Source organism: Bubalus kerabau, chromosome 1 (genome assembly GCF_029407905.1).
Source record: "Bubalus kerabau isolate K-KA32 ecotype Philippines breed swamp buffalo chromosome 1, PCC_UOA_SB_1v2, whole genome shotgun sequence".
Classification (NCBI taxonomy): Eukaryota; Metazoa; Chordata; class Mammalia; order Artiodactyla; family Bovidae; genus Bubalus; species Bubalus kerabau.
Genome location: NC_073624.1, coordinates 203,252,557 through 203,278,988, shown reverse-complemented (window position 1 = coordinate 203,278,988; position 26,432 = coordinate 203,252,557). Strand labels below are relative to the sequence as shown.

The 26,432-nt window shown below is 41.0% G+C and overlaps 1 protein-coding gene across 8 annotated transcripts in view; it reads left to right on the top strand.

Moving 5' to 3' along the window:
* The window catches only part of TNFAIP8 (TNF alpha induced protein 8), a 143,252-nt gene that overhangs the window by 33,744 nt on the left and 83,076 nt on the right, over positions 1-26,432 (top strand). Inside the window, exon 1 of one of the 8 annotated variants that reach the window (XM_055550235.1) lies at positions 488-666. The exons of 5 other annotated variants lie outside the window; for them this stretch is intronic. Coding sequence is in view for 1 of the 3 variants with exons in the window: in XM_055550233.1 (XP_055406208.1) it covers position 8,102 (1 nt within the window). In the remaining 2 variants the exon portion in view is untranslated. Of the gene's footprint in view, positions 1-487; positions 667-7,959; positions 8,103-26,432 lie in introns of those variants that run through there. 2 more of the 8 variants (XM_055550233.1, XM_055550234.1) reach the window with 2 other exon arrangements.

The following is a 26,432-nucleotide window of genomic DNA, read 5'->3' as shown; positions in this document are numbered from 1 at the left end:
AGAGTTCAGAAGCCAGAGGACTGGGTCCCAGTTAATGTTTCGCTGCTGATGATATGTTACGCAGAAAACACTTGGCCCTCTTCCTCCTCCCTCTGCCCTTTCTTGCCGTGCACAGAGTGAGGGCTGCGGGGTGGGCTTGGGTAGATGGACCTGTTCTCTGGAGGGCCAGCACCACTGTGTATCTTGACTCGAATCTCACAGCCCTCAAAGATAGGAGACAGGGCTTTCTCTTCCATTATCCTGTGGGTGCAGGAGAGTGAAGTAAATCCAAAAAGATATATGTGTTGTGTTAGTTGCTCAGTCGTGTCTGACTCTTTGCAACCCCGTGGACTGTAGCCTGCCAGGCTTCTCTGTCCATGGGATTCTCCAGGCAAGAATACTGGAGTGGGTTTCCATTTCCCTTCTCCAGGGGATCTTCCCGATCCAGGGGTCTAACCCAGGTATCCTGCATTGCAGGCAGATTCTTTACCATTGAGACACGAAGGCAGAAGGCTCAGTGAATGCTTGCTTCAGAGAAAAAAAAAACTGAGAGGAAAAACAAGTTGAATTCAGTAGAAGGTCCACGCAGGAACCAGAATAACCATGGGCAGAACAGGAAGCAATGGATGGGAAGGATGAGCCTGTTCCAGCCCTGGCACAGGCATTCCTGAGAGGGTCACCCTGCCCGTAAGTTCTAGCCCTTCACATTGTGTAAGTGAACCCAACGGTGAGAAGTAAATAGAAAATAACAAGTTTATATCACTTGTATAATAGTTTCCTACCATTGTTTGGGGGTGAAATATTTCACCTAAGTAAATTTACTGGGTAAGTGGTTTCCACCTGTCAACATTTCAACCAGCTGGAATGGCAATGCTCTCCACCTTTCTGCCCTCTGTCTTCTGAGTATAAACTGAGGCGAGACTGCCCTCCATGTTTCTGCCTCCTGCAGGCTCTTTCTCAGACATGGATCCCATCCTGTCTCACCCAAGCTTCAAATGCTAGAAATTGGTCCCCTGCTTTCAGGATCAAGTTCAAACTCCTTGACTTAAAAATGAAAGGCCTCATTAACTGGTTCTGGTCCAACTCTCAATCTCATTTTCTTTCCCCTTTCCAGAGGCATTCTGTACTTCAGCCATTCTGAACCATTTCTTACACTTACGTATGTTATGCGTGCTAGTCACTCAGTCAAGTCTGACTCTCTGCATCCCCATGGACTGTAGCCCGCCAGGCTCCTCTGTCCATGGGATTTCCCAGGTAAGAATACTGGAGTGGGTTGCCATTTCCTTCTCCATGGGATCTTCCTGACCCAGGGATTGAACCCAGGTCTTCTGCATTGCAGGTAGATTCCTAACCGTCTGAGCCACGAGAGAAGCCCTTCCTACAGTTAGTTGAATTTAAGGTTTCACACATATTGTTCTTTCTGCATGGAGTGCCCACTTGCCTCATCTGCATTCCTGATGTGAGATGCTCCTAGGTGTATCCTCCTCTTCTCAGCCTCTGACTCCCCCACATAAATAGGATGATGCCCTTCTGGATTCCCCCAGGGTGTCTTATCACAGAATTCTCTACTGTACTGTAACTATGGGTCTACTGGCCTGCCTCCCCAACAATGGTGATTATAGCATTTAGTGAGCAGTTACTAAATATTAGGCGCTTTTCTAAGAGTTTAATGTGTATTAACTCGTTTCATCTTTATAGCAACATTTTTCAATAGATGCTCTTATTTTCTCTATTTTAAGGAGGAGTGAATTGAGTCACAGGACACTGTACAACTCACCCCTGGTCTTGCTGCTACTGTTGATAGAAGTAGGACCTTTTTAAAAGGCTTTTTGCCATTTTATTTTAAACTGTTTTAATTACAACATTAAAAAAAATTAATTTATTTTTTATTTTTTGCTATGCTGGGTCTTTGTAGCTGTGCAGGGGCTTTCTCCATTTGCATCAAGCGGGTGCTGCTGGCTAGTCATGATTCGCAGGCTGCTTGCTCATTGCGGTGGCTTCTCTTGATGTAGAGCACAGGCCTTAGAGCAGGGGCTCAGTAGTTGTGGCACAGGGGCCTAGTTTCTCCACGGCAGGCGGAATCTTCCTGGACCAGGGATTGAACCCATTTCCCCTGCATTGCAAGGAAGAGTCTTAACCACTGGACTACCAGGGAAGCCCTGAGGTAGGATTTGACCCCAAGCACATTGGCTCCACAGCCTGAATCACTACACCCCCTGCCTGTCTGTAGCAACTGCACCCCTCATTAGGGAATGCAGCGGGCATGCTGTGTTTAAGGTAAAAAAGGAATGAGTAAATGCAGTTATGCGCTGAGTTTACAGAGGCTAGTTGGTCTAAAACGAAGATCTCCAGATTGTCATTTAAACATCTTCTGTTTAGCTTCACTGCCTCCTCTTTGTTGGTTGTCAGTTTTTGATGTGATCCCTGCTAATCTTACCTTCAGTCAGTTCAATCACTCAGTCATGTCCGACGCTTTGCAACCCCATGGACTGCAGCACGCCAGGCCTCCCTGTCCATCACCAACTCCTGGAGTTTACTCAAACTCATGTCCATTGAGTCAGTGATGACATCCAACTATCTCATCCTCTGTCATCCCCTTCTCCTCCCTCCTTCAATCTTGCCCAGCATCAGGGTCTTTTCAAATGAGTCAGTTCTTTGCATCAGGTGGCCAAAGTATTGGGATTTCAGCTTCAACATCTGTCCTTCCAATGAATATTCAGGACTGATTTCCTTTAGGATGGACTGGATGGATCTCCTTGCAGTCCAAGGGACTCTCAAGAGTCTTCTCCAACACCACAGTTCAAAAACATCAATTCTTCTACACTCAGCTTTCTTTAAAGTCCAACTCTCACATCCATACATGACTCCTGGAAAAAACATTGCCTTGACTAGATGGACCTTTGTTGGCAAAGTAATGTCTCTGCTTTTCAATATGCTATCTAGGTTGGTCATAACTTCTCTTCCAAGGAGTAGCGTCTTTATATTTCATGCCTGTAGTCACCATCTGCAGTGATTTTGGAGCCCAAAAAAATAAAGTCTGACACTGTTTCCACTCTTTCCCTATCTGTTTGTCATGAAGTGATGGGACCAGATGCCATGATCTTTGTTTTCTGAATTTTGAGCTTTAAGCCAAATTTTTCAGTCTCCTCTTTGACTTTCACCAAGAGGGTCTTTAGTTCTTCTTCACTTTCTGCCATAAGGGTGGTGTCATCTGCATATCTGAGGTTATTGATATTTCTCCCAGAAATCTTGATTCCAGTTTGTGCTTCATCCAGCCCAACGTTTCTCATGATGTACTCTGCATAGAAGTTAAATAAGAGACTGACAATATACAGCCTTGACATACTCCTTTTCCTATTTGGAACCAGTCTGTTGTTCCATGTCCAGTTCTAACTGTTGCTTCCTGACCTGCATACAGATTTCTCAAGAGGCAGGTCAGGTGGTCTGGTATTCCCATCTCTTTCAGAATTTTGCACAGTTTATTGTGATCCACACAGTCAAAGGCTTTGGCATAGTCAATAAAGCAGAAATAGATGTTTTTCTGGAACTCTCTCGCTTTTTCGATGATCCATCAGATGTTGGCAATTTGATCTCTGGTTCCTCTGCCTTTTCTAAAACCATCTTGAGCATCTGGAAGTTCACGGTTCACATATTGTTGAAGCCTGGCTTGGAGAATTTTGAGCATTACTTTGCTAGCATGTGAGATGAGTGCAATTGTGTGGCAGTTTGAGCCTTGTTTGGCATTGCCTTTCTTAGGGATTGGAATGAAAACTGACTTTTCCAGTTCTTATTGTCTTATTGACCTTTTCCATTCTTATGGTCTTCCTGTTTCTACACAGATAGAACTGGCTAGGGAAAAGAGCTTGTGAGGAGGGGCTAGAAGGATGACTGCTGCAGAAGACAGTGATGGCCTTTTGTAAACTTGTGGCCCTCCCTGACCCACAGGGAAACCCTTCATGGTGCACCCAAAGTCCCCAGAGCCTGAACTTCGAAATCCTTATCATTATCTGAGTACAGTGTAGTACTCGCTGATAATGTGTAGTCAACAGAGTTACCGTCTTATTGGCGATGTTGTGAAATCAAAGACCCTGATTACAGGAACTCATTTTTCTCAGATGAAACTAACTATCCCTGTTTTCTCATAATTTCCTTTCAATAAACTGATAGTATCCTTTTAGAAATTATTTTAAATGATCTTCTGTACCAGTCTTGTAGCACATGTTTCCCTTTTGGATGTTTCCACAAACAAGACAACACATCTCTGTTTAATGCAAATTGATTTAAGTGATACCTTTTCCTAACTTCTAACCCGGTGTTGGAAACTGCGCTGCACCAGAACAAAGAACTCCGGAAGGAAAGGGGAGGCGAAAATTATCATTGAAAGAGTACATATAATTAAATCATTTACAAGTAAGTCAATGTAATATGCCTTCTGTCATGATATAAAGAGAAAAATAATGCCACATTATTTTTGCTTAAAGGGAGGGGGCGGTAAACGTAAATCTTTACATTCCAAGCTGTAACAACAGAGATGGAGGCTTTTGAAGTGTAAGTTCTGGCGCTGTGGGCCACTCAGGTACAGGCTCCCCCTATGAACAGAATTTAAGTAAGCTGATTTGCAAAAGAAAATGGAAGGTCTGAGGAAATATAGAGTATTTAAAATATTTTCTTGATCATCATTTTAGGAGTTCCTCCCCTCAAAAATGAGCTTAGTTTTCAAGTAGCCATTTTCTTAATTGATTAAATTGGGTAGGGGGACAGTATACTTTGTCATCAGGGAATGAAATTTCTGAATGTTTGCTTCACTTTATAACAAGTGTTAGAATATTAAGGTCTTAATCTCAAAAGATTTAGGTTCTTCATCTCAGATTGGTATTATCAATTCTTATTTTTCTGTTTCATTTTGCTTTTATTTATTTTTTTCATTTCCCTTTTTTCTTTTCAATTCTAATCTTGAAAATCGTTTGAATAAAATTTTTTAAACTGTGATACTTCTAATCTATTTTTTATGTGTTGTAAAGGATACCCACCTTATGTGAAAATATTCAGGTCACGGTAGCTCAGGCCTCTGCTGGACTGCTATTGGAAATTTCTTTGCCTTAGACCTGGGTAGGCCAGAGAGTTACTGCCTTCCCCCCAACCCCGGCCACCTTAGTAATCCCAAGGATGGAGGACCTCAAGATGAGAATCACTGCCCTGAAGTTTCACCTTCTGAGGGTTCCGCAGGGACCTAGCATACCTGTGCTCAGGACCGGTGCTGGTCCTTCCGGTTGCCATCCTCTGCTGGTGTGGTTGGCTGTGGCCAGACTCGGCCTCCCACCCCCACACCCGCTGCTTTCTCCCTCAGAGAACACTTTCTCTGCTTTGCTGCTCTATCTTCCCAGAGGGCAAGACTTTCTCTGAGTTCCCAACCCTTTCCCCACCCTGACCCCCGCCTGCCCCACCAGTCTTCCAGCATGAAGACCAAGCTAGAGCTTTTGTCAGTACTTGCCTCAGTGATCAGAAAGGAAGAAGCATTGCTATGTGCTCAGGATTTCTTAGTGAACTTCCCTCTTCTTCGATCCTTGCTTTTCATTTCTTGTAAAATAAAAAAATCTCCTGGGGGTGGTTTCCCCAAAAGAAATAACCTGTCCCAGTGGTTGTCCAAGCCACTACTTTTTAGGAACCTGCAACTACTTATAGGTGGTTTGTTTTGTTTTTATTTGGAAATAGTATGTGTTCCAGGAAACACCTCAAACCTTAAGAAAGAATGTAGGATAAAGTAAAATAAAAGAAAATATCTTTTGCTTCCCTTGTGTTAGTGTTATAATTAGAGGTAATTTTCTAGAAAGTTGTTATGCATGTTCAAGCGTGTGTATTAATATGTACCGAAATAGTATTGTACCACTCTATTTCATGGATTCTAAGATGCCATTGCTTGTACACCAATTTCCCAGATGTTAAGACATGAAGAAATGTGCATTTTACAGTCAATATGATATAGAATATTACTCTTAAAACTGAGACCTTTCTTTTTTCACACATTTTCAATATCTCGAGCATCAGTCCACATTAGCATTTTTTTATGTCATGGTATTCTACATTCCAATCTATATTCACATACAGCTGTGCATATGTGTGCTTGTGTACAGAATTGTGTCCAACTCTTTGCGACCCTAAGGGCTGCAGCTTGTCAGGCTCTTCTGTCCATGGGATCCTCTAGGCAAGAATAATGGTGTGGGTTGCCATTTCTTTCTCCAGAGGATCTCCCTGACCCAGGGGTTGAACCTGCATCTCCTGCATTGTAGGCAGATTCTTTACCACTAAGCCATCTGGGAAGCCCATGCAAATACATATTCCATATTTCAAATCCACAGCTGTATCATGATTTAAGAATTTTCTTATTGTTAAACATTCATTGTTTTATAGGTTTTCTATATCAGTTTTTATAGAAACAGATTCTTTAATTTATTTTAATTTTTTTAATTAGATGAAAGAGTCTTTAAATTCTATAGTGTTTTATAGTTTTCAAAAGTTTCACACACATGATTTCATATAATCCCATAATAACTATCCCTCCACCTTTATATTGCCCTTCCCCTCTCCTTGCCCCACTGGTAACCACTAGTTCTCTATATCTGTGGGTCTGCTTCTTTTTTGTTTTATAAATTGTTTGTTGTGTCTTTTAGATTCCACATATAAATGGTATCATGCAGTGGAATATAGGTTTTTATATTCCAATTAATGCTACAGTAAACCTCCTTGTTTATATGTCACTGTATTCAAGCAGTTATAAGTTTCTCAGAGTAAATTGTTGGGTTGAAAGGTGTGCACCTTCATTATACTTTTTTTTAGTGCAACTTTTATAAAAGTCTTTTAATAGCTTCTGTGTTTTCAGTGTGAGGAAGGAGTCAAACAGCCTGATGCATAGCTTCTGCTAGTGATCCCCTGTCAAGAAAACCTGGAAAGATGGATAGACACATCTAATTAAGCATCTATATTTATCCATTCATGGGCTTCCCTGGTGGCTCAGACGGTAAAGAATCAGGCTGCAATGCAGGAGACCCAGGTTCAATCCCTGGATCCCTGGAGAAGGGAATGGCTACCCTGTCCAGTATTCTCACCTGGGAAATCCCATGAACAGAGGAGCCCGGCAGACCACAATCCATGCAGTCACAAAGAGTCAAACGCAGACTGAGCAGCTAACACTTTCACATTTTTTTTTTTTCACTTTCACTGTAGTCTTTCATTCTGAGGTGCCTGTTTTTTCATTTTTAACAATTCTAATTGGAGATGTGTTATAATGTTGTAGTCCTTCCCCTATAACTCCTGCTATTAAATTGTATATCTTAACAATCAATTGAATCAAAATAGGATATATTTTAGTGTGTGTGTGTGTATACATATGTAGATGCACTTCAAAACTTACTTGGAAATGATTCTTATTCTGATTTAATGATGAAAATGTAGTTGTTATTTTCCTGCTGAAGCAGTCTTGCCACTAACCAGAGTTTTACAGCTGCACTGTGTTTATCTAGCATCAACTACTCCTCCCCTTTAGAGTCTGCACATGTAATTTAAAAACATTAATTTACTGAAGAGTACCTTCTCAAGGAAAAATCAAATCACAAACAGCACCTTGAGAAATGCTAATACCATTTCACTTAGAGTTAAAGCCTTTAGAAGTTGATTCCAACCTCCTTAACTTACAGAGGAGGAAACTCATGACTTAACACATGTTATCTTGGGCATCTTGCCCAACTGATAATTGACAGTAAAATAATATTATTAAATGAATACGGCAGAGCTTGAAGGTATTCTTGAGTCATGAAATGACAGCTTTGGTGCAAATGACAGCCTTTCCTCCTGTCCTGCTGACGTACTCACAAATAATTCTACCTGCAGACATTTTTCAGGGTAATCTGCATCATTTCTTAGGAGCTTGGCGTTGGCGAGCCTGGCCTCTCACACTTGTTTCTCGCTTTCTGCTTAATTCGTATAAATCTCCTGTATTTTTCTGTGTAGCACTCTTCCTCCACCTTTATTTTTTTAGCTTCCTAGCTGGTGTGCAGTATATCATACAGGCTGCCCTCTCCTGACTTTTGGCGCCAGAGGCTTCCAGTACATCAGAAGTGGTGTTGTGAGTAGGTCTTAAACAGTTGGCACTTAATAAATGTTGTTGATTGTCTTAGCTTTTTTTTGGTCTCTCTTAAGACCGTTTCAGTAGTGCACTGGCAGGGTATCTGAGCCAGTGTACTCCTCTGTGCCCCATAGAAGTTGATGTATTTTCTTTCCAGCGATTGATCATTTACCTAGTCAAAAGGCAAAAGCAATCTTGCACGTGTATAATAAAATTGTTAAAACTACTTTCTTGTTATCTGTCACCCGGTATGCAAGGAGACAGTTATTTACATTTTCAGTTGCTTTTTGTGAAACAAAGATCAAAGACCTCTTCTGCAGCTTCCTCCTCTACTTAAACCAGAACTTCCTTCCTCTGTACTAAAAGCCTTGGTAACATGCATTAGTATTAGACTTTCTCACCCTGAGTGGCAGATAATAATTTTGCTGGACCAAGATTACACGTGGCCACTTCATCTGTAGGTGCCCCTGTATTTCTGAATGGAAGCCCTTGCAACACATTTAGAGGTCTATGAAGAAGTATATTTTGTTTTTATTTCTTTCAGGGAGAAAGACTTTATGGGGGTGTGTCTCACTAATTTTCAGTCTTTTTCTGGTTATGGACCCTTCTGAGCATCTGATAAAAGCTTGAGGTGGGTGAGGCTTGGTAGCTCAGGACAGCCATGGTTCATTGCAGCACTTCTCTGAAAGTGATTCCCTTTCAATTGCTGTTTAAATAATATGTTAACAAGATGACTCCTCAGGATAATGAAAAGATAACAGTACAGGATTTACGGTCAGAGCAAGGGTGGGTACTTCTACACATGACTAAAGCATCAGTGTTCAGACTGTTGGAGGTGGAAAGGAGATCAAGGGGGGCATTTGGTGACCCTCCCACAAAAGGCAAGCACCCCACTCTCAGGACATTCTGATGCCCCCAGAGCCCACTCAGGGGCTCTTAGGGATCTGCAGGCCTCAGATTGGGAAGTTCTGCTCTCAGGCTTGATGGCAATTACTTTCTTGGGTCCAAGAAACCTGGAGTGGGGGGGGCGGCCATTACCTGAATTTCAGCTCATGCTTCCCAGGTGTGAGGCCCTGCCAGTCAAGTTGCTGCTGCTGCTGCTAAGTCGTGTCAGTCATGTCCTACTCTGTGTGACCCCATAGACGGCAGCCCACCAGGCTCCCCCGTCCATGGGATTCTCCAGGCCAGAGTACTGGAGTGGGATGCCATTGCCTTCTCCGGCCAGTCAAGTTACTTCACTTCTTTTAAGTCACTGTTTTCCCACTGAAAGTGGGAAGAAATAAAACCAGGCACACAGGAGGGTGGGAGGCCTAACAGGGATGCCGTGAATAAAGCACCTGCCACATTCAGGTGGTGGCTCTTCTTTTCTCTTTCTCCATCCATCTTTGGTTTCTTTTGTGGGGAGTTTTCTTCCCTAGGAGATAGATTTCACAGAGTAACAGAAATCACTAGCTGTACTGAGGCTGTTCTCGGAGCTCCAATGCCTTTGCAGAGGTTGGGAAATGGATGTCACTCTCTAACCCCCCACCCCACTTCCCCATCCTCCCCCCAGGACCCTGCCACCAAAAACACTCCTGGGGGCACTGCACCAAGACCAGAAAGGCAGTGGGGCCATCCTCAGAGGACCCCGAGGGGAGGAGGGAGGGAGCACAGTGCTCATTGACCAAAATGGAACCTCCCTCTCAGACAGTAACAACCATGGGAGACCCTCTGATGGGGAAGGTAAGGCAGGACGGCGCCCCCTAGAGGACTCCAGGACAGCTCTCCACAGTGGAGGGAAGGAAGGTCCCAGAAAGCTTGGAGAAGGCAGAGAGACAAACCTGGCCTGGGCCAAAGACTGGTCTTAAACCTGATGACTGCCCCGAGAGCAGGGCTTTGTCTTTCCCTTCTTTCTTTTCCTTCTCCTTTTCTTCAAGACCAAAAAACCCTATACCCCCAAATCTTAAATATTCCTAGCTTTGTTCGGTGTTCATTTTAAAGGGAATTAAAGGAGGAGAAGGGGGTGACAGCAGATGAGATAGTTGGATGGCATTACCGACTCAATGGACATGAGTTTGAGCACTCTAGGAGATAGTGAAGGATAGGGAAGCCTGGTGTGCTGCAGTCCATGGGGTCGCAAAGAGTTAGACATGACTTAGCGACTGAACAACAACAAAGGAGGAAATGGTGGCATGGATCTTGAAAGATTAAATGAGTATGACCCTAATGCATGAACACTTTTATATCAATGTGAGGAGGAAATAAGGCGATTAGCAAAAGTGGAGTATAATTAGTAAGGAATGCGGATGAAAGGACCTTGTGAGTGTTCATTCAAGAAGGAGGAATGAAGTTCAGGTTTGTGGAGTTTGAGTGTTCATCAGAGGAATAAAAATATCTATCTGGGGGAGGAAATAGCAACCCACTCCAGTATTCTTGCCTGGAAAATCCCATGCACAGAGGAATCTGGTGGGCTACAGTTCATAGGATCAGAAAGAGTCGGACACAACTGAGTGAGCACAAACAAACAACAAAAATACCTAAAGACTTTTGGTCCTTTTGAGGTTCAGCAGAATGCTACATCAATTGCTTCTCAAGGACGATTGCAAAGTATGGAACTGGCTTCCTTCTTGCAAAGTATTGATTGATTCTCCATCCATCATATCCTTGAACCACTTCTTCCCTCTTTGAATTCTCTTTCTTCTACATCCTTTGTATTTCTTTCTTTCTTTTCTGGACTCTTTGTTGTGGCTTTGTAAAATAGATTTAGCCTCATAGTATGGACTGTTGAACATAGCACTGAATGATAACCTTATAACACAGAATTGGTGTAAACTGATTTCTTATCTAGAACATTTTCAGTGGGAACCCAGGCATAGGTTTATCAAGGTGGAAATCAAAGTCCTAGATCTGTGTGCTTTGGGATGTTCAGTTCAGTTCAGTTCAGTCGCTCAGTCGTGTCCAGCTCTTTGCGACCACATGAATTGCAGCACGCCAGGCCTCCCTGTCCATCACCAACTCCCGGAGTTCACCCAAACTCATGTGCATCGAGTCAGTGATGCCATCCAGCCATTTCATCCTCTGTCATCCCATTCTCCTCCTGCCCCCAATCCCTTCCAGCATCAGGGTCTTTTCCAATGAGTCAATTCTTCTCATGAGGTGGCCAAAGTATTGGAGTTTCAGCCTGAGCATCAGTCCTTCCAATGAACACCCAGGACTGGTCTCCTTTAGGATGGACTGGTTGGATCTCCTTGCAGTCCAAGGGACTCTTAAGAGTCTTCTCCAACACCAGAGTTCAAAAGTATCAATTCTTCGGCACTCAGCTTTTTTCACAGCCCAACTCTCACATCCATACATGACCACTGGAAAAACCATAGCCTTGACTAGACGGACCTTTGTTGGCAAAGTGATGTCTCTGCTTTTGAATATGCTATCTAGGTTGGTCATAACTTTCCTTCCAAGGAGTAAGCATCTTTTAATTTCATGGCTACAATCACCATCTGCAGTGATTTTGGAGCCCCCAAAATAAAGTCTGACACTGTTTCCACTGTTTCCCCATCTATTTCCCATGAAGTTTTGGGATGTTACTTTCTACTTACCTGATAGAATTTGATGACCCAGGGTTGGAGGGCAAGTGGGCAAACATGGGAATTTTTCAAATACTATTTATACATTTCTCAAATACTGTTTATAAGATTGCAGATTACAACTTTCTGGGGAACAGTCTGATGATATGTATCAAAATTTGAAATATGTATACCTTTTGATCCTGCCATCCCACTCCTAAGAATTCATTTTTTTTTCCTAGGAATCCATTCTTAGGTAACAATTGGACACATGCAGAAATATGTTAGGCTCAAATGTATTCTTATGATATCCACTGCAATATTATATGTAACAGAAAAGAATTGGAAGCAGCCTAAATGATCATTAACAAAACCTAGTTCATGCATTGGAGAAGGAAATGACAACCCACTCCAGTATTCTTGCCTGGAGAATCCCAGAGATGGGGAAGCCTGGTGGGCTGCCGTCTATGGGGTCGCACAGAGTCGGACACAAAAGAAGCGACTTAGCAGCAGCAGCAGCAGTTTAACTAAAGGGCTTCCCCGGTGGCTCAGGTGGTAAAGTATCTGCCTGCAATGCAGGAGACCCGGGTTTGATCCCTGGGTTGGGAAGATACTCTGGAAAAGGAAATGGCAACCCACTCCAGTATTCTTGCCTGGAGAATCCCGTGGACAGAGGAGCCTGGTGAGTTAAATTAGTTATGAAACTTCTACTTGGTCAACTAGTGTTGAGCCATGACAGGAAGAAAAAAGACCTATATATTCACTTTGAAAGATACTCATATTATTGAATTCCAAGCTAACGTGTATGATATGTTTTAGATAAAAGTAAAGGCATTGAGGCAAGGAGTAGACATGCTTGTTTGGCATTTAAAATCTGGAAAGAGGGAGGTGGGTGAAACCCTTGAAGGTGGTCAGAGGAACAAACTTCCAGCTATAAGATGAATAAATTCTGGGGATGTGAAGTGCACATCATGGTGACTGTAGTTAACAATACTGTATTGTGTGTCTGAAAGTTGCTAAGAGACTAGATTTAAGGAGTTCCCACCATTAAAAAAAAAAATGCAACTGTGTGAGGTGATAAATGTGTTAAGTTACCTTACTGTGGTAATCATCTTGTAATCTGCACATTTATGAAATCAGTATGTTGTACATCTTAATGTAGTACAATGTATATATCAATTATATACCAATAAAACTGAGGGAAAATTTTAGAAGGAAAAAACAAATGTTATCAGCGATTCTAACTAGGGAAAGATTGGGAACAGTGCTATGGTTTGGTACAGCAGCTTGAGCTAGAGTCTGTATTTGTTGTTGTTTGTTTGGTTTGTTTTTTTAAATTACTTGTTATTTGAGCCAGGGTTTGAAAACAGGGATCTGGATTCATATATCATGGCCCTGCTCTTTCCTAGAGTTGTGACTTTGACATTGTACTTAACCTCTGTTCCTCTGGGCCATGGAACTCATCATGGCTCTGACCTCATTTTGTGAGGATTAAAAATCAGATTAAAAAAAAATGAAATACTTAGTTCAACACTTGGCACATAATATATAGTAAGTGTTCAGCCTACTGTAATTTTTATAAAGAAAATATGTTACTTCTTTCATTACAGAGAAAGGAAAGCTATTTCGTGGGAAGTGGTAGTTCGTTTTAGAAGCTTAAGTAATATTCTCAGGAACTAGAATGTAACTGCCAAAGGGGACAGATTTGTTAACAGGGTAGAGTAAGAACTTGTCAGCTTTGTGAAATCCGAACGTGAAAGAATATCAAAGGGCAGAAGGAACCTAAAGGCAAATGGGGTAAAGTTCTGTAAGCACTAAATAGGATACGAATCTTTAAAGAGAAGTTAAAGTTAATTGGAACAATCTGTACTTGGAAAAAAAAACTATTCAATAAAAACCAGGATAAATACTTGTTTTGATTGTCACTATAATCTTTAGCTTCAATATTAAAAGGGGTTAAATATGTTGAAAGGATATTATATAAGGTAAAAAATGGTTGACAGTACTCCAGAAATTTTCCATAACAATTGGATAAGAAGTGAGAGCTTTGTATTTGTCATTTTTCTCATTGGTAATTAGTTCAAGGTTGAGAATTTAATTTGACTTTAAAGTTATTAATTTTCCACTTATTTTAAAAGTCCACTTAAAAAAAAAATTAGCCACAGTCTCAAAGGATTTTCATGAAAACCTTAGAGACCATTGGAAGTCTCAGAGTGCTCAGCTTTTAAATTGTGCAAGGCTTGGAGCAAATGTCATCTGGATCAAGGTGAGGTTGGAAGGCAAGCGGAGAGCAGGGAGATCATCATGGCCAGATCTGCCAGGGTGCTGAGGCTTCCTGAAGGATCTCATAGTAGGCACAGGTTTTACCCTTTTATTTTATTCCTTACGTGTCCTACAATAGGGGAGGGTACATTTACTGAAGTTTGATACACAGTGGAATATGGTAGCTGCCTTATTAACCTGTGGTTGATTAATAGAATTCTCAGCACCTTTAATAACTTCATTAAAGTACAGATAGTGTATGCTATTTTTCTTTTTTCCCAGTCTTACTGAGATATAATTGGTATCTAAGACTGTGTAAATTTAAGGTGTTCAGTGTACGAATTTTATATATGTATGCATTGCAAAATGATTGCCAGGATAAGCTTAGATAATGCATTCATCATGTCACATATTTATAATTTTTTCCCCTGTGGTGAAAACTTTTAACATCCAATACAGTATTGTTAAATTTACTCACCATGCTGTATATTACATCACCATGATTCATTCATCTTGTCACTGGAGATTTATACCCTTTGATTCAGTTCAGTTCAGTTCAGTCGCTCAGTTGTGTCCGACTCTCTGCAACCCCATGAATCGCAGCACGCCAGGCCTCCCTGTCCATCACCAACTCCCGGAGTTCACTCAGACTCATGTCCATCAAGTCAGTGATGCATCCAGCCATCTCATCCTCTGTCGTCCCCTTCTCCTCCTGCCCCCAATCCCTCCCAGCATCACAGTCTTTTCCAATGAGTCAACTCTTCGCATGAGGTGGCCAAAGTACTGGAGTTTCAGCTTTAGCATCATTCCTTCCAAAGAAATCCCAGGGCTGATCTCCTTCAGAATGGACTGGTTGGATCTCCTTGCTGTCCAAGGGACTCTCAAGCGTCTTCTCCAACACCACAGTTCAAAAGCATCAATTCTTCAGCGCTCAGCTTTTTTCACAGTCCAACTCTCACATCCATACCTGACCACAGGAAAAACCATAGCCTTGACTAGACGAACCTTTGTTGGCAAAATAATGTCTCTGCTTTTGAATATGCTATCTAGGTTGGTCATAACTTTTCTTCCAAGGAGTAAGCGTCTTTTAATTTCATGGCTGCAGTCACCATTTGCAGTGATTTTTGGAACCCAGAAAAATAAAGTCTGACACTGTTTCCACTGTTTCCCTATCTATTTCCCATGAAGTGATGGGACCAGATGCCATGATATTCGTTTTCTGAATGTTGAGCTTTATGCCAACTTTTTCACTCTCCACTTTCACCTTCATCAAGAGGCTTTTTAGTTCCTCTTCACTTTCTGCCATAAGGGTGGTGTCATCTGCATATCTGAGGTTATTGATATTTCTCCTGGCAATCTTGATTCCAGCTTGTGCTTCTTCCAGTCCAGTATTTCTCATGATGTACTCTGCATATAAGTTAAATAAGCAGGGTGACAATATACAGCCTTGATGTACACCTTTTCCTATTTGGAACCAGTCTGTTATTCCATGTCCAGTTCTAACTGTTGCTTCCTGACCTGCATACAAATTTCTCAAGAGGCAGATCAGGTGGTCTGGTATGCCCATCTCTTTCAGAATTTTCCACAGTTTATTGTGACCCACACAGTCAAAGGCTTTGGCATAGTCAATAAAGCAGAAATAGATGTTTTTTCTGGAACTCTCTTGCTTTTATCAATGATCCAGTGGATGTTGCAATTTGTTCTCTGGTTCCTCTGCCTTTTCTAAAACCAGCTTGAACATCTGGAAGTTCACAGTTCACGTATTGCTGAATCCTGTCTTGGAGAATTTTGAGCGTTACTTTACTAGCGTGTGAGATGAGTGCAATTGTGCGGTAGTTTGAGCATTCTTTGGCATTGCCTTTCTTTGGGATTGGAATGAAAACTGACCTTTTCCAGTCCTGTGACCACTGCTCAGTTTCTCAAATTTGCTGGCATATTGAGTGCAGCACTTTCACAGCATCATCTTTCAGGATTTGAAATAGCTCAACTGGAATTCCATCACCTCCACTAGCTTTGTTCGTGGTGATGCTTTCTAAGGCCCACTTGACTTCACATTCCAGGATGTCTGGCTCTAGGTGAGTGATCACACCATCGTGATTATCTGGGTCGTGAAGATCTTTTTTGTACAGTTCTTCTGTGTATTCTTGCCACCTCTTCTTAATATCTTCTGCTTCTGTTAGGTCCATACCATTTCTGTCCTTTATCGAGCCCATCTTTGCATGAAATGTTGATTACCTGCGCATAGTTCCCTCCTCCACCCCCTCCCCTCTGTCTGCTACCAGTCTGCTCTTTGTTTCTGAGTTTGGGGTTTTTTTTGGATTCTGTGCATAAGTGATGTCATACAGTGTTTGTCTTTCTCTGTCTGACTTATTTCATTAGCTTAATGCCCTTGAGTTTCTTTCATACTGCTTTAAATGGCAGGATTTTCTTTTTTATGTTTGAATCATTTTGTTCACCCATTCATCCACTTAGATTTTGACTACTGTAGATAATGCTGCACACATGGAGGTGTAGAGAGCCCCTCAAGATAATTTCATTTCCTTTGGGTATAGCTCAGAAGTGGATCATATAGTAGTTCTATTTTTAATTCTTTGAGAAACCTTCATACTGCTTTCTATAGTGGCTGCACCAGTTTATAGTCTGACCAACAGTGCACAAGGCTTCCCTTTTCTCCATATTCTGGCAGCAACATCTTGTCTTTTTGATGACAACCATTCTGATAGGTGGGAGGTAATCTCTCATTCTGGTTTTGATTTGCAGTTTCCTGATGATTAGTGATATTGAACATTTTTTCATGTACCTGTTGGCCATCTAAATATCTTCTTTAGAAAAATGTTTATTTGATTCCTTTGCCCATTTAAAACTCAAATTATTGTTTTTTATTAAGTTGCAGGAGTTATGTATGTGTATATGTTTGTATATGAATCAAACTTATCAGACATATGGTTTGCAAATAGCAGATATTTTCTTCCATTCCATATGTTATCTTTTCATTTTGTTGATCATTTCTTTTGCTGTGCAGAAGTTTTTAAATTTGACATTTAATTTTGACTATGTCAAAATTGTTTATTTTTGATTATGTTGCTTGTACTTTTGGTGTCATATCCATGAGATCATTTCTAAGACCAATGTTAAGGAGATTTTATTTTATGGGTTTTTTTTTTTCTAGGAGTTTAAAGTTTTAAATCTTACATTTAATCCATTTTGTGAATGGTGTTAGAGAGCAGTCCAGTTTTATTCTTTTGCATGTGGTTATTTAATTTCCAGCACCATTTATTGGAGACATTGTCAAATTTAAAAGCTTTGTCATTGAATCTTTTTGGCGTCCTTGTCAAACATTAGTTGACTGTATGCATGAGTTCATTTCTGGGCTCTCTATTCTGTTCCATTGATCTATCTGTCTATTTTTATACCAGTACCATACTGTTTTGATTACTATAGTTTTGTAATATATTTTGAAACCAGAAAGTGTGATGCCTCCAGCTTTGTTTTCTTTCTCAGCATTGCTTTGGCAATTTGGTGTGTGTGAGTGTGTGTGTGTGTGTGTATTTCATATGAATTTTAGGATTGATCTTTCCTATTTCTGTAAAAAAAATGCTACTGAAATCTTTATAGTGATTGCATTGAATCTATGGATGGCTTTGGGTAATATGGACATTTTAACAGTTTTAATTCTTCCATTCTCTGAGCACAGGATATCTTGCTATTTATTTGTGTCTTTAATTTCTTTCATCAGTGACTTATAGTTTTCAGTGTAGAGTTCTCTCATTTCTTTGGTTAAGTTTATTTCTTAAGTTTATTTTTTGATGCTATAATAAATGTTTTCTTAAATTCTGTTTTGTGTAGTTCATTGGTAGTGTTTAGAAGTGCAAGTGATTTTTGTATATTGACTGTTTATCCTGCAACTTTACTGAGTTTATTAGTTCGAACAGTCTTTTAGTGGAATCTTTAGGATTTTCTATATAAGGATCACATTATCTACAAACAGAGACATGTATGCTTCTTTAAAATTTTCAGTTTGTATTTTATGAAGCAGCCTTAAGATGAATGGTTTCACTTGGTACAAATAAATAGAACATGATCCTTGTGCTTAAGAGGTTTATACTCCGGGAAGACAAAAGCTAAAGCACGTGAAACATTTTCATACATCTAGCTTAGTTTGTAAACTAAGTGCTAACTTGTATAACATTGGCTGATTAATTTTTCAACAAATAGGAGTATGTGCTAGGTATTTGTATATCAGGTTGGGGTTAAAGTCAAGAACAAAATTTTGTTTTCTACACTGTAGAATGTCCTGTTGTTGAGTTGCTAAGTTGTGTCCAACTCTTTGCGACTCCATGGAGTATAGCCCACTAGGCTCCTCTGTCTATGGGATTTCCCAGGCAAGAATACTGGAGAGGGTTGCCATTTCCTTTTCCAAGGAATTCTTTCTGACCCAGGGATCAAACCTGTGTCTCCTGCATTGGCAGGAGATTATTTACCACTGAGCCACCAGGGGAGCCCACACTATAGAATAATTATTATTAATATTATCCTAGAATAATAAAAATTACTCCACACTGTTGAAAAATTTGGTCAAGTGCAATTAGCAGATACTTTAGTGGAGGCAGTGTAGCCTAGTGATTAAGAATGGCTTATGTCTGTTTTGTTCACCCATTAATCTCTAGCAAGTGGGGCAGGAACTGTTTCATAGTAACCATTCATTAATAGCTGTGGATTGAATTAATGCTCATAGCAATAGTCCATGCTCTTTGGGAATTTACAAACTAGTGGTAAAAGCAGTTTTCCCCAGGAGATATATCCTGTAGGATTTTTCTTTTTTCTTTCTCTCTCTCATGAACACAAGCAGGTTTCTTTGATGACTGCTAGGTTGAAGCAAGTAACCTAACTCTGTTCTGCAGGATTTCTCATGTTCATTCCTCAAGAGGGTGCTGGCTGTTGCACACAGCATTTACTAAATTCATTTGAACATGAGTGTGTATGGTCCTGGCACCTTTGGCAGATGTGGCTTATACGCATGCTCAGTCACTCAGTGGTGTCCTACTCTTTGCGACCCTATAGACTGTAGCCTGCCAGGCTCCTCTGTCCATGGGATTTTCCAGGCAAGCATACTGGAGGGGATTGCCACTTCCTCCTGCAGGGGATATTCCCATCACAGGGTTCAGATGCATCTCTACATCTCCTGCATTGTGGGTGGATTCTTTACTGCTGAGCCATCCAGGAAGCCCTTGGGAGAGATAGATTTGGCCATAAAAGTCCTAGGAGGTTTTAGAGAAGGAACAATGCCAGGAGTACAGGGAACTTAGCTCTTATACTGTCTGGTCTGTCTCCACACCCAAAACAGCACTTGAAGCTGCTTAATAAATTTTGAGGGAGGAAGAAGAGTATGCCACATCCAAAGATGGGAGTGTCTCAGTAAGGTAGTTTTGCCTTAGACATCTATCCTGATATCTGTCCATGAATAGATGAATACAATAAAGGATTCAAAGTGAGGGAAGTGGGTCTTGATTCAGGCATGGAGAATGGGACTCTCAGTACCAGGTCACAAAGGTTGGTATCACAGAGAGTGTTTTGGGGAGGTGCTGGAAGTTGGTCTGACTTAGAGTTTTCATTTTTTAACTTTAGTTTTTGAAATATTTATTTGTTGGCTGCTCCAGGTCTTAGTTGTAGCATGTGAGATACAGTTCCCTGACCAAGGATCAAACCCTGGCCCTCTGCATAGGGAGCACCAGTCCTAGCCACTGGACCACCAGGGAAGTCCCTAGAGTTTTAAGATTTTGTACTGAGAAACAGTGAGGAGAATTCTGGATGGTAGAAGACTTCAGAGGTGTGCAGAAGAGTTGAGGGTATCTCAAAGAGGGAACTCTTGCACATTTTTTAGCAGAAGAGAGAAAACTTGAAAGTAGCACTGAAAGATTTGACATCTGTGTGCAAGATGGGTTGCAGTTATGTGAGCTGGTGTAAGCCAGTTCAGAGGCACTTGCAAATCCAAGAGTGAGAAATGAGAGAATCTTAGCACGAACAATAGAGGTTTAGGGAGAGACTTGAAAGAAGAATCAGTAAACATGCTGAGTGTGAGGAGTCAAAGCTGAACTCCAGGATTAATTCAAGGCAAGTTCAAAGACATGTACAATGTCCTGTGATCTTATTGATGCAGTCTGGGATGAAACTGGATATCCACATCCTTTCTGTATCTGGGAAATTTTCTCCTATCCTAGGATTTCTAACCCAAATCAATGAGAACTTGAAACATTAATAGTTGGTGGAGTTTAAGTCCAAGTTCAAGAACCATGGGAGGCAGGATTATGTGGTGGTTAAGACCAGGGGCTTTGATGCCCCAGAGAAATGTATCCAAGTCCTGGCTTGGCCTTAGATAAATTTCTTAAACTGCATAAGCCTCAATAAATTTTTCTACCAAATGGAGACAGTACTAGCATCTCCTTTAAAGTACTGTCAGGAGTCAGTGAGATAATGCATATACAGTTCTTAGCAAAGTACTGTACACATCATAAATACTCAATACAAATTGCTGGTTAGTGTCCTTGCTGAACTGGCAGAAGAATCACTTTCATGTTTGTATGCATGTGTCTACTTGCTGTTTTTCCAACTTAAAGAACAGCAGTCTGTCTGTCAGCCCAGCTGATAGGTTGGCACATGGTTGGCCAGAAAGCCACAGCCAGAGACCAGGCAGTTAGGGGAACAGTGCCTTCTGGGGGAGTGCCATGCCATTCTCTGCAAAAGTTGGACCTAAGCCTAGAGTTGAACATACTGAGGCTGGCAGAGGATGCAGAGGTATAAGCGAGGAAGAGAAGACTTGGGGTTGTTTGTGGCCATGAAGCTTTTGTGCAGGGCTCCAACTTTGCTGTCCGCTCCAGGTAGGTCCCTGGTAATGTCATCTATTACAAGCATGATCCCACCGGAAAGGGCTTGATTTCAGTTCCCATGTGGGTTCTCTGAGTGTCTTTCCAGCCCACAGATTGTTTGCTTGTGTATTGTTTTTAAGGAACTCTGCATTTCTCCAAGGCCAGTTTAGTGGTGCTCATAAAGAGATGGCAACTCCAGAGTGTCTTCATTGTACAGCTGGTGTTTTCACCCTGTGAGGACATAGTTCTGTTTTTCCTGTCTATGAAGCTTGGTTTCTAAATCACCCCATCTGTGTATGAAGATGCAGCATTAAGATTCAAGCAAGTCTTTTTGCTCTTGTTCCTGTCCAATCAAAATGGAAAAGAAGTTGTCAGATTAGGACTACAGTCAACCTTTTTCCATTTCCTCTACTGGTTTACTATAATTGTATAGATTTTAATACCAACATAAAAAAATACTCTAATTTGGAGGAAGCTTCCCTGGTGGCTCAGAGGGCAAAGAGTTTGTCTGTAGCGTGGGAGACCCAGGTTCGATCCCTGGGTCAGGAAGATCCCCTGGAGAAGGAAATGGAAGCCCACTCTAGTATTCTTGCCTGGAAAACCCCTGGGTGGAGAAGCCTGGCAGGCTGCAGTCCATGGGGTCGCAAAGAGTCGGACACGACTGAGCAACTTCACAACAGTGCATCACAATGCATTTTTGTGTTGCCTTAAATTGGTTCAATGACTTCCTTGGTATCATTGATAACTCTAGGGCAGATATCCTTACACTTGGCTGCATAATTTAGAATCTCTTGGCTTTCAAAAATTCAGATGCTCACCACTCAGCCCAAATGAATTAAATCAAAATCTCATGTGGGGGTGGGGGTGGGGGCAGGTGGGTGGGACTTGGAATCGGTATTTTTCAAAAGTCCTCAGGTCCTTCCAATGTGTAGCCAAGTACCAGTGCTCTAGAACAGTGTCTCTCAACCAGGAACAATTTTGTGCCCCACTTCCCCCTCCCAAGGATCATTAGCAATGTCTGGATACACTTTTGATTGCCACAATTGGGGGAGGGGTCTGCTTCCTGGTATCTACTGGGTACAAACCAGAGATGCAGCTAAACAACCTGCAATTCACAGACAGCTCTACCATAACAAAAATCATCATGCAGAAAATGTCAATTGTACTGAGGTTGGGAAACAGCGCTCGAGAATAATCAGGCTTAAGAAATGAGATACGTCAGAGCAGTGGGTAAGGCCATTGTGATGAAAGCCTAGCATGAAGAAGCTTACATTTTTGGCCTCCCAGCAAGATGAGGGGAAGGGAGTGGCTTAGTAAATGCCTCTACTGTGCCTGCCGTCACAGGGGTCTGATGGTGTGTTCCTGGCCTGTTCTTGGAGCTGAAGCATCTCCTGGATCTGATTTTTTGGACAGGCTGTCTTCTTGTGGTTCTCTAAGTTTATTGCATTTGAATGGCTTGGAAGAAAACTGAAGTTAGGAAAATTAAACCTATGTAAATTAGCCCAAATAAATAATTTTTAAGTAAGCTTTTGAATTGGTTGTTTTTTATATATAAAGTTTTCTAAAATCAGAGAGTGAATCATTTGAAAGTGATTATACACGGGCTATAAGAAATATGATTTTATGTGCTGTAGAGCTTTATTTTCTCTTCTTTCCTTTTGATTGGATATGAGGAAGGTAGGAAAGGCACTTTTAATTTTAGTGCAGTTACCGTTTGCTCTAATTCTGAGACACTCAGAAATACTTTTCTAGCAGTTTCTTTCATCTATATTTATTATATTGTATAATTAATTTAATGAACTTTATCTCCCTCTGCACATACCCAGTTTTCCAGAGTGTAACACACATAAAAGATATTTGCCATAAACAAGTTGAATTTTCCTGGGTACAATTGTCAAATTTAATTCAAGTGGTAAAATTCAATATTAAATATAATATACTGAATATACTCAAAACTGTGTTTCTAAAAACCTATGAAAATGATAGTTAAAGCTCTTGAAGTAGCTCTGAATTCATTGATCCTTATGCAAGTGGTTGGCTACAAATTTTTAAAGAATTTTTGTCTCTTTACAGAGATTTCAAGAGATTTTAAGTAGTACCTTTAGTGTTCTACATCAGCCTTCTGTACTAAAGTTAAATTCATGTTTATGAATCTGGGGTTTTGTCTATAATAGTTTTTCAGTTTTTCTCTTCTTTGGGGTTGAGGGGCCCTTTTACTCCACGTAATGCAATCTATTCATTTACTAAACATTTCAGGGCCTACTATACATTAATAACTAAAATAACTTTAAAATTGTTTCAGTCTAGTTTATTGCAATTTGAGGCATTATGCCAATACTCTTGTGTGCTGGGTCTGCTGGGTCCCTTTTATACCTAGTGGTTGGAATGTTTTAAATTAAGACTAGAAGAATAACAACTCATGTAATATTTGGCATGAATACTCCAAATGTCTTTGTTGAAATCCCATATCCTGTTTCTTCATTGAGTTTCAGCAATAACTCCATAATCCAAGGGATACTTTAATTTTAATCTAAACCTTTTTTTTTTTTTGTAGCTATGGTTTTAAATTAATTTATAATTGTATTTTTTAAAAAGTACTCTTTGGATAGCTAAACATTTATGTTTTTCTTCTGACTTTGGAGTTTTATTGAATGAAGTCTGTAAAAATTAATCCAAATTTATAGTATAAAACTGGACTGCCATGAGAATCATAACAAGGCGCTTAATGATGGTTGTATTTAATAGTAAATGGACCATATTCTGCTGAGAGTCAGAGTGTGCATATGTGGTGGATGTGTGTGTTGAGGGGAGGTTGTGTCCTGGGATTGGGGGACAGGATGCGTCGGAGAATTAAATTAGTGCTTAAGGATTGACTGGATCAAGCCAGACCTAGAAGGAGAACACTGAGAGCCATTCTGGTTTCTTGGAAACCAGGGCTATTGTGCGTAATTTGTATATCCATGGGTGTAACTTTTACTGCAGCATGTTTGCCTACAACTTCATCATATTAAAGGACAACTGGGTTGATTGGTAGCCCCTGTCTAGATATTTCCTAAAATGGGGACCTGTTTGTTAATACATATAAAAAGAATTGATTTGGTTTGGGAGTATGGGAATAAGAGAGTGGAGCAAGAATTAGTCGTTTCCCAATGTTTGAAAGACATAGAAGAGAAATTAGACATGTTCTTTGTGTCCTGAACATATGGAACCAGAACCAGTGGATTGACACACAGGAAAATAACTTCTGGCTCAGTTCAAATTCAGTGTCCAAAAATATCATAAACTGTGGAGTTGTGAGGTGTAAGATGGTTAAGTGTAGAGGTATAGAAAGTCCCTTTCAATGGAGGTTGTGAGGAAGACCACGAATGGGAAGGGAAACAGGGGATTTCAGCTGTGGATTAGTAGTGGACTTTGGATAGGATGATTTTAAGTCCCATTGCTGTCTAGCTATTCTGTGATTTTTAGGACATATTACCTCCCCTGAGGAATGAAAAATGAAGACAGTTGGCATTTGAAGGGGAATTTCAGATTCAGGGTCCTATTATTAATGGCTTTTTCTCTCTACCTCGTGCAAGTCCTCCTGCAACTAACCCCCTCTTGTACAACATCCTTTTTTTCCTCCATGTGGGAACAATCCTCATCAGTATCAGAATATGCCTTTTTGTCACTCATCTTAAAAAGCAGATGAAAGCCAATGATGCAGAGAAGAATGCACTTGTGCCAAAAATGTTAGCACATTGAGACTCAGAAAAACAAATGAAACAAAACTTCCTTAATCTGAAGTAACCTTCTAACTCTCACCCTACTTCTCTGCTCTGGGTTCCAGTGGAACTTTCCCATGGAAGTATCTCCGCACGTGATCTCCCCTTCTTACTGCCCTCTTCACCGTTCCCCTCTTCCAAAACTGCTTCTGTTAAGGTCAGCAGAGACCTCTATCTTTTTTGGCAGAGACTAGATCACACCACATGGATTATGGGGTCTTAGTTCCCCCAACCAGGGATGTATCCCACGTCCCCTGCATTGGAAATGCAAAGTCTTAACCACTGGACTACCAGGGAAGTTCCAGAAACCTCTGTTTTAATGAACCCTGTGGCCACTTCTCCATCCCCTCCACCCTCAGGCTCAGCAGATTCAGCATCCTTCATCCCTCCCTCTTCCTAGAACACTTTCTGGACTTGGTTTCCAGGGCATCACAACCACCTTTTATCCTACCTCCTTAACTCCTCCTTCCAAGGACCTTTGCTGTCCTCACATTCTGTGGGCAGTGCTTCTTTACCTGACCTGGGTAGAAAAGTGAAGGAGGGGGCAGGTCTCACACAAGTCTGATTAACTTAGAATCTCTGGGGAAGACTCACGGGCATCATTTTTTTTAATTAATTTTATTGAAATATAGTTGATTTTACAATATTGTATTCATTTCAGCACAGTGATTCAGTTTGGATTCTGAATCACTGAATGTTTGGAAGAGAAACGAACAGGACTGGCTGTTGGACTAGCTGTGGAACGATGAGGGGTCAAGATGCCACCTAAGCTTTTAGCCTGAAAGCTCAGTATACAAATATGCTGACAGAGAAGGACAAAGCCAGGGGAGGAGAAGGTTTGGGTTAGAAGAATGGCTGTGGAATCAAGCCACTTTTCGAATTCTTTTCCATTATACGTTATTATAAGATATTGAATATAGTTCCCTGTGCTATTCAATAGGTCCTCGTTAATTATCTCTTATATCTGTTGTTGTACAGTTGCTCAGCCACGTCTAATACTTTGTCACCCCATGAACTGCAGCACCCCAGGCTTCCCTGTCCTTCACCATCTCCTAGAGCTTGCTCAAATTCTTGTCCATTGAATCAGTGATGGCATCCAACCATCTCATCCTCTGTCATCCCCTTCTCCTCATGCCCTCAATCTTTCCCAGCATCAGGGTCTTTTCCAGTGAGTTGGCTCTTCGCATCACATGCCCAGAATATCGGAGCTTCAACTTCAGCATCAGTCCTTCCAATGAATATTGAAGGTTGATTTTCTTTACAATTGACTGGTTTGATCTCCTTGTTGTCCAAAGGACTCTTAAAGAGTTCGCCAGCACCACAGTTCGAAGGCATCAATTCTTTGGTGTTTAGCCTTATTTAGTGTCCAGCTCTCTTATCCGTACCTCACTACTGGAAAAATCGTATCTTTGACTCTATGGACCTTTGCTGGCAAAGTAATGTCTCTACTTTTTAATACGCTGTCTTGGTTTATCATAGCTTTTCTTCCAAGGAGCGATGTCTTTTAATTTCATGGCTGCAGTCACCATCCACAGTGATTTTGGAGCCCAAGAAAGTAAAGTCTGTCACTGTTTCCCTTGTTTCCTCATCTATTTGCCATGAAGTGATGGGACTGGTTGCCATGATCTTTGTTTTTTGAATGTTGAGTTTTAAGCCAGCTTTTTCCCTCTTCTCTTTCACCTTCATTAAGAGGCTCTTTAATTCCTCGTCACTTTCTGCCATAAGGATAGTGTCATCTGCATATCTGAGGTTATTGATATTTCTCCCAGCAATCTTGATTCCAGCTTGTGCTTCTTCCAGCCCATCATTTTGCATAATGTACTCTGCATCTATGTTAAATAAGCAGGGTGACAATATTCAGCCTTGACGTACTCCTTTCCCAATTTGGAACCAGTCTGTCGTTCCT